This window comes from Labeo rohita, chromosome 1 (assembly GCF_022985175.1).
Source record: "Labeo rohita strain BAU-BD-2019 chromosome 1, IGBB_LRoh.1.0, whole genome shotgun sequence".
NCBI lineage: Eukaryota > Metazoa > Chordata > Actinopteri > Cypriniformes > Cyprinidae > Labeo > Labeo rohita.
The window spans coordinates 37,513,203-37,525,832 of NC_066869.1; the positions used below are offsets into that span (position 1 = coordinate 37,513,203).

The window sequence follows — 12,630 nt, forward strand, 5'->3', positions numbered from 1 at the left end:
AGGCTAGTCAACTAGACTCTATATTCACCAACATTTCCTCTCTGTATCAGATACCGGAGCATTTGCCTCATCTGACCATCAGACTATCTTGCTAGATGCAGGGAACTGGCCCATCAAATCTACTAAACATATTTTTTGCAGGAAGCGTACCCCTGAGACAACTAGGGAATTAGGTCTTCTTATGAACACTACTGACTTTTCTCACATCCATAAAATTACGGATCCTGAGGCTAAGGTTGGTGCCTTTACTTCTACTATCGTTTCTATCTTGGATAAAACAGTTCCACTGAAGAAAGTATCTATCACAAACACAGATAAGCCCTGGATGACTGTTCAAATTAAAGATCTGATAAAAGATAGACAGTCTGCTTTTTGCTCTGGCAACAAAACCTCTTATAGGAAGTTAAAATCAATCGTTGTCAAAAAAATTAAAGCTGCAAAGAAACAATATTATCAGCATGAGGTGGAGGAACTGCGATGCTCCAAGCCAAAACAATGGTTTAAGTCACTGAAGAAGATAATGGGGATGGAAGGAGATGAGAGTGATACTGTGTCCCAGAATCAAAATATCATGCAACGTGAGTGTGATACTCTGGCTAAGCACTTTGCTTCTGTGTGGAACTATACGAGCCACATTTCCCTGTCTGAGGAAGAAGTTACCTGCAAGTTGTCAAATTGTAGTGTACCTCCTCTGAGTATTGGACAAGTAAAGACTAGACTTCGTAAAGTGAATGCAGCCAAGGCTGCTGGTCCCGACTGCGTTCCACCTTGGGTGCTAAAGACTTTTTATGAAGAGTTGGCACCGGTGTTATGTGATATTTTTAATACATGTGTCCAGCATAACATTTTTTCAAAACAATGGAAGGAAGCCATAGTCAAAGCTGTTCCTAAAAAAGCAAAGCCTAGTTTTCCAGCAGATTACCGTCAGATCTCATTACTCAGCTGTGTTGGGAAAGTGTATGAAGGAATCCTCAGAGATGCCATTCTGGAGGATATAGCTACAAAGATCGAACCATCACAACACGGCTTCATGAGGAACAGATCAACTGATACTGCCTTGATTCAAATTCTGCAGCACTGGCACGAAGCACTCAACAGCTCCCCCAAAATGGACATACATGCTGTTTTTGTTGACTTTACTCGAGCTTTTGACACAATTAAACATTGTCAACTGCTACTATCTTTAGCTGATCTGCATGTAAGACGACCCCTTTGGCTCACTGTAAAGAGTTATCTGAATAACCGAGAGCAGAAGGTGAAGTGGGGCTCTTGTGTGTCAAGCTCCTTTCCGGTTCCAGCTGGTGTTCCCCAAGGGGGACTTTTATCCCCTCTGCTATTTGTTGTATGTATAAATAGTCTAGATTCGTATTTGCCACCTTCGATAATACCTGTGAAATACGCGGATGATTTAACAATCACAGAGCTCTTAATGGGATCTTCACCTGGACTCACTCAGAAGGCCTTGGATTCTGTAGTGGAATGGGGACAAGAATTTACATTAGTAGTGAATGGAGCTAAGACTGTGGATATGGTAATTAGTGCCAGGAGAGAGGACAACATTCTGTCCCCTCCCTCTCCTCCTATCTCAGGACATGCAATTAGTAGAGTTTCCACCTTTAAATTGCTTGGAGTCCAAATATCCTCTGACTTGTCATGGGATGCCCACGTAAAGTACATGATTTCGAAGGTGCGTCCCAGAATATATTATCTTTGCGCTGCAAAAAGAGCGGGTCTCTCTTGTGATGTCTTATTGCAAGTATACTTGACTTTTATACGGCCAATTCTTGAGTATGCCAGCCCAGTATGGGGTGGTCTATCTAAAGGTCTCTCTGAGGAGTTAGAGAGGATCCAAAAGCGATGCTGTCGGATAATAGGCCTCCCCACATCAACTCTTCCAGCACTGAGTGAGAGGCGTGAGGAAGCCACCATACGCACTTTTTCTAAAATACTCAAGGACAGTTCATCACCACTGCATTGCTTTCTACCTATGGCTGCAACACATGCTTATTCCCTCCGGCGGCGCAAGACATATGCTGTACCTAGGAGTAACACTAAACGTCATGAACTTTCTTTTATTCCCCGTGCTCTAAAATTAGTGTATAGATAACTTACAGGTCTTTGATTAGGTTACCTTTTGTGTGATTCTATGTTATTTATATAGATGTATATGCTATTTTATCTGTTTGTATTTTAGCTATTTTTTTATGTGTATGTTTGACACATTTCAGGGTTTTGTGTACGAAATATCTTGTCATGTCAAACTTTGAATAAAACAAACAAACAAACAAACCAGCTTATAACCATCTCAGGACCAGCTTAAATCAGCTCATACCAGCTGCCATGCTTCAAAAATATTATACGCATACGCTGCAGTTATTTTTGTCTGCTGCTTTAAATGCTCAAGCATTGAAGGTGGATTCTTATTGACTGTCAATATTTTCATCATTCATGAGCTTAAAAAATGATTTTGAAAATGATTCCAAAGATATTGTTCCTCTGCTGTTTATTGTTATAGCTGTGGTCTGGACTTCCCTATTCTTATAGAATTAGAGTGATTATTAAAACTTTATAGATATTGTTACAGTTGTCTTTGGTCTGAGCAGGCCTTAAAGGGATAGTTCACCCAAAAATTAAAATTCTGTCATTAATTACTAACCCTCATGTCGTTCCAAACCGGTAAGATCTTTCTTCATCTTCAGAGCACAAATTAAGATATTTTTGATGAATCTGAGAGATTTCTGACCCTGCAAAGACAGTAAACAACTGAAACGTTCCCAGACCCAGAAGGGTGATGTCACATGGACTATTTTACTGATGCTCCCTTTCTGGCCCTGAACATGGTAGTTGCTTTGCTGTCTATGAAGGGTCAGAAAGCTAATGGATTTAATAAAAAAATATCTTAATTTGTGTTTCAAAGATAAAATAAGACACTGTTTTCTGCAGGGTCCAGTGTAGCTTAGAAAGGTTTACGAAGAGATGCCTAGAACACATTTTACCTAAAAAATGAGAAGGGGTAAAAGGTCTACTATTAGGAAACACAAGATTTACAGATTTTACATTTATATTCAGGGCAATGTAGCTTATTTCACCCCTCAATTCCTCTTAACTACAGTGTTTAAAAGTCTCATTCTCCTTACTGTAAAAAAAACAGGTTATACGGTAAAGATTTCTGAACAGAAATGTATGTAGTCTCTACCTCAATGCTATATTAAAAGATCAAGGAAAATCCTGTTTATTATGATATGACTCCTTTAATAATCTTTGTCAAACTAGTTGTGTGTGTAACTGACAATCAGACTCAAAGATGTGAAAGTTGTAGTTGAACACAGTTTCAGTTCTGTCTTTCCCTTTGCCAGGCTGACTCCTCCTCCATCACTCCATCTCTTCCGTTCTCCACCTCCCCCATCCCTAATTCCACCCTTGCTCTCCCTTCCACTAGTTTTTCTGCTGTTCACTGTTCTCCACTGTCTGCTTCCAAAGCTTCTCCATGTCCTCATTCTTCTATTCCTCTTCCTTTGGTGCCCTATTCCTCCTCTGTCCTCCAAACCTCAGTTGTATCTTCCCCTTCTGACTCTCCTCTCCCTCCATTATGTCTCTCCACTCCTTCACCTCCTCTGTCTCCTCCAAACTCCCCAATCCCTCTTCCTCCTCCTCCTTCATCGACTTTCAATGTTCCTATTCCTTCACTGCCTTCTTTGCCTTCTAATTATCAATCATCTCCTTCTGTCCTCCCTCAGCTTTCTTCTCCCACTCCAGCTCCTATTCTCACAAATATCCCTTCCTCCCACTCTCCTTCTCCTCCCCCCTCTCCTCATATCTCACCAATCCCTCCATCACCTCGTTCATCTCCTATTCCTCCTTTGCATGCTCCTCTTTATACCTCCTGCCAGCCTCTTCTACCAACTATTCCAGCCTCTCCACCCTCCTCTCCCTCTCCTCCTCCATCTTCTTCAGACCAAATCCCATTTCCTCCCAGGTCTCCTCCACTCTTCACTTCTCCTCCTCCCTCCTCTGTGCCTGTAGTCTCCACTCAGCCCTCTCCATCCATCCCTCCATCCTCTCCCTCTATTCCTCCTCTCTCCCCACGTTCACAGCCTCGGTCTCCTAAGATTAAGGTAAAAAGAATAAACAAAACAATGGTTTTGGGACTGCTGTGTGGTGCATGTAGTTGCGTATTCATGTGCAACCGTGTTTTCATCATTAAACAAACATTTAAGGAAAGAATAGTGTGTTGCATTAGAAACAAGATATATGACCATTTTTATGTTCCTCATTCCATTATTTTATAACTACGTATCTTACTTGCCCAAAGTTGGACTGTACTTCTCATATCCCTAATAATTCAAGACTCTGGAATGACTAAACTGAAAAAGAATTAACACTGGTATTGAGATTAAGACTGAGAATGAAGTTGTGAATAACACTGAGATGGATTTTGTATGAGAATGTTGATTTCTGATTGGTTGCCTTGAATTTGATTCTTGCAGACAGTTTATAGGCAGGAAGTGGTGGTTGAGGGTAAGCCACCACGTAGCCCCATTTCCACCAGGCGGCGCTGTTTTTCTCCCTGTTTATCACCCAGTAGAGCACGAAGGGTAGGATGGGAGTGTGCTGTGACACTAGCAGCAGTGCAGACTGGAAAATGAAGTCATTTCTAATCTCTTTCATAGTTCTCTGGTCGCATCATGGGTGGATTTCCTCTCTGTGTGTATTGTAACACAACAGGTCTTCTCTAAGCTCTGTGATGACGGTGAAGACTCACAAAATGACTTCCTGTGCCTGGATTTGGCATGATATTCTGACAACTTGAAGTGTTACATGTACAACATACTGACATATTCCTTTCTCTTTCTGTCAGAAAATGATGCAGGATTCTCAGCATTCAAGTGGTGACCCGTAAGTAAACATTAAAATTGTTCTGCTTTTTCAGAGTAATTTTTGTTTATTCACTGTCTGACCATAAACAGCATATATATATATATATATTTATATTTTATTGTTACTTCAGCTTCCAAGCTGTGTACAACTATGTCCCTCGTAATGAGGATGAGCTGGAGCTGAAGGATGGGGATGTTATTGATGTCGTTGAGAAATGTGACGACGGCTGGTTTGTGGGTACGTTTTTTTTTTGTCATCACAGTATCTCTGCAAATGGTACATACTTTTTATTAACGAGACTACAGTGTAAAAAATAAAAAACAATTTGTTGAGTCAGCTTAAAATAAATTGTTACCCTGCTGCCTTAAAATTTTAAGTTCAGTCAACTAAAATAAGTTTAGTCAACTTGAAATGTTAAGTTGTACTAAGTAACAACTTAGATATTTGTGTTTGCTAAACAAATGGGTAAGTAACCCAGCTGCCTTAAAATTTTAAGTTGATTCAACTCAAATATCTAAGTTGTCACTTAGTATAATTTAACATTTCAAGTTGAATAAACTTTTTTTGAGTTGACTGAACTTAAAATTTTAAGGCAGCCAGGTTACAAATTATTTTAAGTTGACTCAACAAATTGTTTTTTACAGTGTTTACAGTTTTAATGTTTTTTTTAAGAAGTCTCTTCTGCTCACCAAGCCTGCATTTATTTGATCCAAAATGCAGCAAAAGCAGTAATATTAAAACAGTTGAGTATTACTGAGTATAGTTGTAAAATTATACACTATATACAATTCAAAAGCTTTGAATTAATACCTTTATTTACCAAGGATGCTTTAAATTGATCAAAAGTGATGATAAAGACATTTATAATGTTACAAAAGATTTCTGTTTCAGATAAATGCTGTTCTTCAGAACTTTTTATTCATCAAAGAAACCTAAAAAAAATATTGATAATTTAAATAATTTAAAATTAAAATAAATATATATATATTTTTTTTTATGATGCTGTTTTTATTTTTTTTAAATTGATGCTTTTGCTCAGCCAGGATGCATAAAATTGATTAATAATGAAAAAAAAAAAGAAAGAAAGAAAAGTAAAAAAAAAAAAAAAAAAAAAAAAAAAAAAAAAATTGTTACAACATTGTTACAACAAAATCTATTTCAACTAAATACTGTGCTTTTGAACTTACGGGTAGAATCCCGAAAAAAAGTAAAATGTATCGTTGTTTCCACAATAGTAATAAGCAGCACAATTGGTGTCAACATTGATAATAATAATAAGTATTGCTTGAGACCCAAATCAACATATTAGTATAAGAAGTATCAAGTGACAAAGTGACACCATTTTTTGGTGTTTGACCAAAAAATGTGAGTGACCCAAGTATCCAAAATAACCATGTTATTATAATAATGTACTTTGTACATTATGTTCTGTTGTGCATTATACAATGTAATAACACAATCTGTACAAATTACAATTTGTTAAAACTATTCATGAAAGTGATTGCATTTTATCGCTGATGATTGTCTTGTCTCTCTTTTCACGTTCAGGTACCTCTCGGAGAACCAGGTTATTTGGAACATTCCCAGGAAACTATGTTAAACCGCTTTAACAAAAAGGAAACAATGGCACAAATACGGCCACTCCAGTGCCTACTGTGTAGGGCCAACGAGGCACCTCACCTTTGAGAAAGTGTGTGTGTGTCCATACGTGTGAGTGTGTTCACAAACACAACAGTTTTAGCTCTGCCATGTCCACACAGACAAACCACTGAAGTTTCTTTCACTTTGAGCACTTTGTTTTTGTGCCATCACACAGTCTTCTTGCTGTTCCTTCATCTGCTATTCTGACAACAGCACATTACTTTTTTTCCTGTTTCGACATTTCGTTATTTGCCAGGATGCGGTAGCTCAGAGTTAGTATGGTGAGGATTCAGGCAGCCACAGTATCAAGTGAGGTCAGTAGATCAGAAGAAAACTCAGGCATCAGTGTTGAACTGAGTGTGTGTGTGTTTTGTGTAATAAACAATACTAGGTTTATAGCAATAGAGACCAGTGGTTATAGATAAGAATGGATAGTGTCATCAAAATGAGATAAAGGTGATATCATGGACGATTATGAAATCACTCATTCCCCTTGTGTGTGGCCAAAATAAGTGATAGGAACAGAATTAATGTTTTAAACATTAATAGTATAGGTAACAATACTTTTGCCATACAGAATTACAAAATAACTGTCATGGAGCAATTTCGGTATTGTTTAAGTGGCAGTCATTCATATAGGATAATGTTCGTATAATAATCAGTGCATTGTGGGTATTTGTATAAGTTGTCTTTAAAAAGAAGGTGCATTAACATTCTGGAAAGGAAAGATGCTTTTATGGAATTTGGTAACAAATATTTGATTAATGAACTTTTTCTAATGTTTACTTGAGGATTTTATGAATGGACTGAGTTTTAGAATTGTAAACCAGGTGTTAGTGAACCACCTGACTTTAATACAGTAAAGAAAAAAAACATAAACTAATATTAAAGCATTGCTTGTTTTTGTAATGAATGGCAACAATGTTACAAGGTGGGCCTGCTAAGATGTTTGAATTTTTTTTGTTTGTTTACCTAAATTAACTTATTTCTCTAAAACATAATTTTGATTTTCTTTTTTTTTTTAATTTGATTTCTGGTATAAAACGTAAATGATGTAATTTATCTGCCACATTTCTATGAAAGGCCATTTCCACCACTGAATAAAAAATAAAAAAAAGGTATTTGCAACTCTATCTCACAATTCAAATTTTTGAATTCAAATTCAAACTTTCAGTTTTGACTTTTTTTTCCTCAGAATTGAAATATAAACTCAAATGCAAATTATAAAGTCACAATTCTGAGAAATGAATTTAGAATTGTGTGCTATAAAGTCGCAATTGTGAGTTATAAAGTCAGAATTGTGAGATACAAACTTGCATTTTTTACTTTTTTTTTCTCAGAATTGTGAGATATAAACTCGGTATCAGTGATATAAACGCGCAGTTGTGAGTTATGTCAGATTTGCAAAATAAACTTGCAAATCTAACTTTTTCCTCAGAATTGCGTGATATAAACTAGCAATTGCGAGTTATAAAATCAGAATTTTGAGACATAAACTTACAGTTCTGAGAAAAGTTTATCTCGCAATTCTGGCATAACTCGCAACTGCGAGTTTATATCACTGATATTGAGTTTATATCTCACAATTCTGAGAAAAAAGTCAAAATTGCAAATTTGTGTCATGCAATTATGTTTATTTCTCAGAATTCTGAAATTTCTCAGAATTGCGAGTTCTGAGAATTATCTTGCAGTTCTGACTTTATAACACACAGCTGTAAGTTATAAAGTCAGAATTGAGATATAAACTTGCAATTCTGAGAACATAATAGTCTTTTTAGCCCCCCTCGCAATTGGGAATTCATATTTCACAATTCTTTACAAAAAGGTAAGAATTGCGAGATATAAACTCACGGTTGTGATGAAAAAAGTCAGAATTGCGAAATACAAACCCGCAGCTGTGAGTTTACATAATGCAATTCTGAGAAAAAAGTCAGAATTGCAGGTTTATATCATGCAGTTTTGACTTTATAACTTGCATTTGCGAGTTTATCTCTATTCTGAGAAAAAAGTCAGAATTGCGAGTTTGTATCATGGAATTTTGAGAAAAAAGTTGAAATAACCTTTTTTTTTATTCAGTGGCGGAAACGGGCTTCCATGTTTCTCATGAGATTCACTTTTAAAATTGCATCATGTAACGCAATAGAGAGAGCTGGTGGTCTTTGATGAATGTTTGTATGCCTGTCTGATGTTCGAAATGTTTTGTTTTTACGAAGGATTTGTATATCAGTATTTTCTGCACTAAGTGTATCACTTGTTGTGTTCTCATCTGAAAGCATATAGCTTGTGTTGCATCGGCTTTTACAATATATTCAGTATATGGAAAAGTGTGTCTATGAATTTCACAGACAGCAGAGCAATCTTAAAGCACCTTAAACATTTATTAGTTCTATTATTTTTGTTTGCTTTAAAGCTGAAGTGAGTAAGAATGTTAAGAATAAAATGTAGGGACAATGTAAGTAAACTATATTCATAGGTTGAATAATTTACAGCTTTGTTGATTTTGAGCACAACCAGTTGTTTGATTTTGAGGCGGGGCTTTCTGTTGGGCTGACCAATGGAAGAGTTTTGGAAACCTGTTTGAAAACAGAAATTACACACTTCAGGTTTAAATGTTTTGATCACACTGTTGGCATTTTACAGCTTCATGGCTATGTTTGCTGATACTTTATATGTCTTTTTGTATTGTATTATACATGAGTTTCACTTACATTATAAAGCTCTTCCTTTCTCACTTTTGGTTTCTTTCATCTGTTTTAGTCCTTGATATGTCATCCCATGTGCCAAATTTATTCTTCAACTTCTTTGGTGCAAAAAAAGAAAGAAAATGTATGCAAAAAAACAAGCATTTTTGGCCACTAATAAAGGACTTTCTTCAGCAAAGGATGGACACTGGTGCACACTCCAGTCAAACTGGAGTTGGGAGATTTCTTTTTCACTGTTTGCAAACTACTGTCCTCTACTAAAGACAGTGGATTTTTTGGAAGGCATTTTTTGCCTTTTTCCTTATAGCCTTTTGACTGAACAACATATAGTGTTATTTGATGTGTGTGCTTGATGAGCTGGTAAGCTTGAGAGAATTTAGTTTAACCTGCTCTGCTTTCTTTCTCTCCCTCTCTTTCTCTATCTCTCTCCCTCTGTCTCTGCTCTTTTGTTCTGTTCAATATCCAATAAATTTCTGCTCAGTTATTTGAGCCTCTCTGTTTATCGTTGCCTCCAGTTCTGATACTTCAACAATGTGGGATTGTGATTTTTATATTCGTTTCAAGTATTTTGCAACCTTTTTAGCTACAAGAATACTTTTTGTGTGCAAAGAAAGCAAAAAATGACTTAACAATTTGTAATTTTGGTTTTGTTTTCACACAAAAAGTATTCTCATAGCTTCATAATATTACGGTTGAACCACAGATCTCACATGGACTATTTTAATGATGTCTTTACTACCTTTCTAGGTCTTGAACGTGTCAGTTGCGTTGCTGTCTATGCAGGGTCAGAAATCTCTTTGATTTTATTAAAAATATCTTAATTTGTGTTCCGAAGATGAACAAAGGTCTTACAGGTTTGGAACAACATGAGGGTGAGTAATCAATGACAGAATTTTCATTTTTGGGTGAACTGTTGCTTTAACGCTGAATATGAGTATTCATTTCTGTGAGCTGTTAACACACAGGTCAAGCTTTTAGTAGCTTTAGCCAGAAAAAAAGGATCTGATTTACTGTCAGTGACTTTTATTCTGTTTGGCCATATTCCCAAAAACCTTTTATGGAATAAATCAATCAGGCCTGTTGCAATCTAATTTTTGGCAGTGTCTTTGGGGTTACATTGATACACTGTTGTTAAAGTTGAATATACATGTATTATAACAAATTTCAGTGTGGACTGAACCAAAGTATGTAGGAATGGACCAGATAAGACAAGAGAGGAAGGAAGCCCAACTGTTTGTGTCTGAAAAAAAGCAATGGAAGCAAACAGAAAAGAGTTTACACTTGAATCCGTGTCCGCTGCTATGACTTTATAGTTACTTATTACTAATAAACTTAGGCCACACAAGAGGAGAAGATGTAAAAATGAAAGAGACTGAACAGGGCTCTTCTTAACTAAATGTGTAATACAGCAAGGTCCAGATTGGCAATAGAAGAATGTGCCTGTGAGACTTCACAAGCCTCCACTTTGTTCACTCACCAAATAAGGGCAGAATCAGTGAGTCCTCTCTCCAGGCCCATACAAGCAGCCATGAGGACCCGAGCAGCCAGAAGAGTCCTGCCTCCATCTCTGGCAGCTGTATGTTTCTTTGTATCTCTAATCGAAGATCACTGAACTAATGCTTAACTCTCCTAAACTAGAAAAAAATGGCCACATTGGCTCTTCATGGTCATTTAATCTTAAACAGCCATATTGTGCAATCTCAAAATTGTATAACAAATGCATAAACAAGGCTGGGAGTACTAACAATAATGCATTATTCTATTATCAAATCAAGGTGGTTGAGATTAGTGATGTGATGAAACAGTTGAAGTTTGTAAATGGAAAGAATGTGGCACAGAAATGCCAGGTTCTGTCATGAAACTAGATGGCGCAGGCTGATGGGTCGTTGCAAACTGATGACGTTCACAGCATTAAACCACTTGACACAAGCTGATTGGTTCATTTTACTGGTTCATGCCACTACGCTTGCTGCTTTACATTAAAATGGCTGGTTTGCGTTCACTAGAGCATTTCTCTAAAAAAACCTAAAACCCTCCACCTCCCCAGCTCCACTGCATCTGCTATGGGTTATTATTAGGGCTGCCCTCGACTAAAGATTTTTCTGGTTGACTAGTAGTCGCTCATTTTAAGGATTTGTCAACTATTTGTTGCACATTTGATAAACCATATAATCATAATAATGAGCCTTTAAATGCCTACGTAGTCTAGTAAGCACTCAAGCGCACAAAAAAAGCTTGCCACAGTACACTGGAAGATATAATATTTATGAATGTTTCAGGGAAAAACAGCATGGAGACTGAATTAACGTTTTAATAATTTATTGATAACTAGTGCTTTCTTTGTTTTGGCTTGAGATGAAGTCGGCGACACTGACTCGTTATCGCAGCAGAGGTACCGCACCTGTATGCATGTTTCGTATTATATAATCTAAGAGATTATTTGTTTTCTATTAGAACTGGTTCTTTAAAAGTAGACATTTCACTGTTTATAGATAGCCTACATTTTTCATGTCCGTGTGGTAAGTATACACAGAATTTCTAGGTTTCGTGCTCGAGTTAACAAAGACCGAGACGACAGAATGCGCGTCCTGTTTGCTCTCAGTATTTTACAAAAGTGCAACGTTTCGTTGTTATTCTCAGTGCACACAGATAAATGTACAGTCTTTCCAGATTTGATCGATGTGTTACTTTTATCCATATGACCAAAAATTATTTTAAGTATTTTAAGAGCAAGTGACCACACCAGCGCCTCCATCTGTCATGCAGTGAGCACGCTACTATTCAGCTTTCACACTCCACAGCCATGTAAAGTTGCTACTACTTACATATTTCTGATGAAAAGCCACGTTTGAGGTGGATGAATGATAGGTGAGCGTTTGGATGTTCTACCCAATGTCATATATTACCACATAGACCAGCTGTTAATGATCTATCTGTCACGGACTGCGTGACTTTGCCACTTCCTGCGACTAAACGACTAATCAATTTTTGGTCGAGCAAGCCTCTTCTCGTTAACTAACGGTTAGTCACTATTAGGGGGCAGCCCTAGTTATATTATATGCTACTTGTGCAGCAGCAGTGTTTTTAAATATACCACATCAGTGTATGTACTGGCAGTAGCAAGTTCCTGTACTTGCTTTTATAACAACAGCAATAACCTACAGCAGGTTAGCAGATCTATTCCGCCAAGACCAAATACATTAACATTGTTATATCCATTACCATGCTAAAATCTTCTGAGAGTTGTCATGATAGAAATGTAGTGTGTAAAATCAGAACTTAGTGGAACAAAGGAGATGAAGATGAGATGAACAGACAAACAGAGGGAAGAGCATCATGAAAAAGAAAAAAAAAAAGTGAGAGAGAAAGATATAAAGAGAGAGAGATAGCCCTCACTCTGGAGGAGTGG

General features: G+C 37.0%; 1 protein-coding gene across 8 annotated transcripts in view; it reads left to right on the forward strand.

The window, feature by feature from the left end:
- The window catches only part of sorbs2a (sorbin and SH3 domain containing 2a), a 68,983-nt gene extending 59,278 nt beyond the window's left edge, over positions 1–9,705 (forward strand). For 6 of the 8 annotated variants that reach the window (XM_051106978.1, XM_051106986.1, XM_051106940.1 and 3 more), the window contains 4 exons: positions 3,357–4,115; positions 4,859–4,896; positions 5,009–5,115; positions 6,427–9,705. In XM_051106978.1, the coding sequence (XP_050962935.1) occupies positions 3,357–4,115; positions 4,859–4,896; positions 5,009–5,115; positions 6,427–6,488 (966 nt within the window). In that variant the 3' untranslated portion in view covers positions 6,489–9,705. The remainder of the gene's footprint in view (positions 1–3,356; positions 4,116–4,858; positions 4,897–5,008; positions 5,116–6,426) is intronic. The other 2 variants (XM_051107002.1, XM_051106995.1) reach the window with 1 other exon arrangement.
- Positions 9,706–12,630: the final 2,925 nt, after the last annotated feature.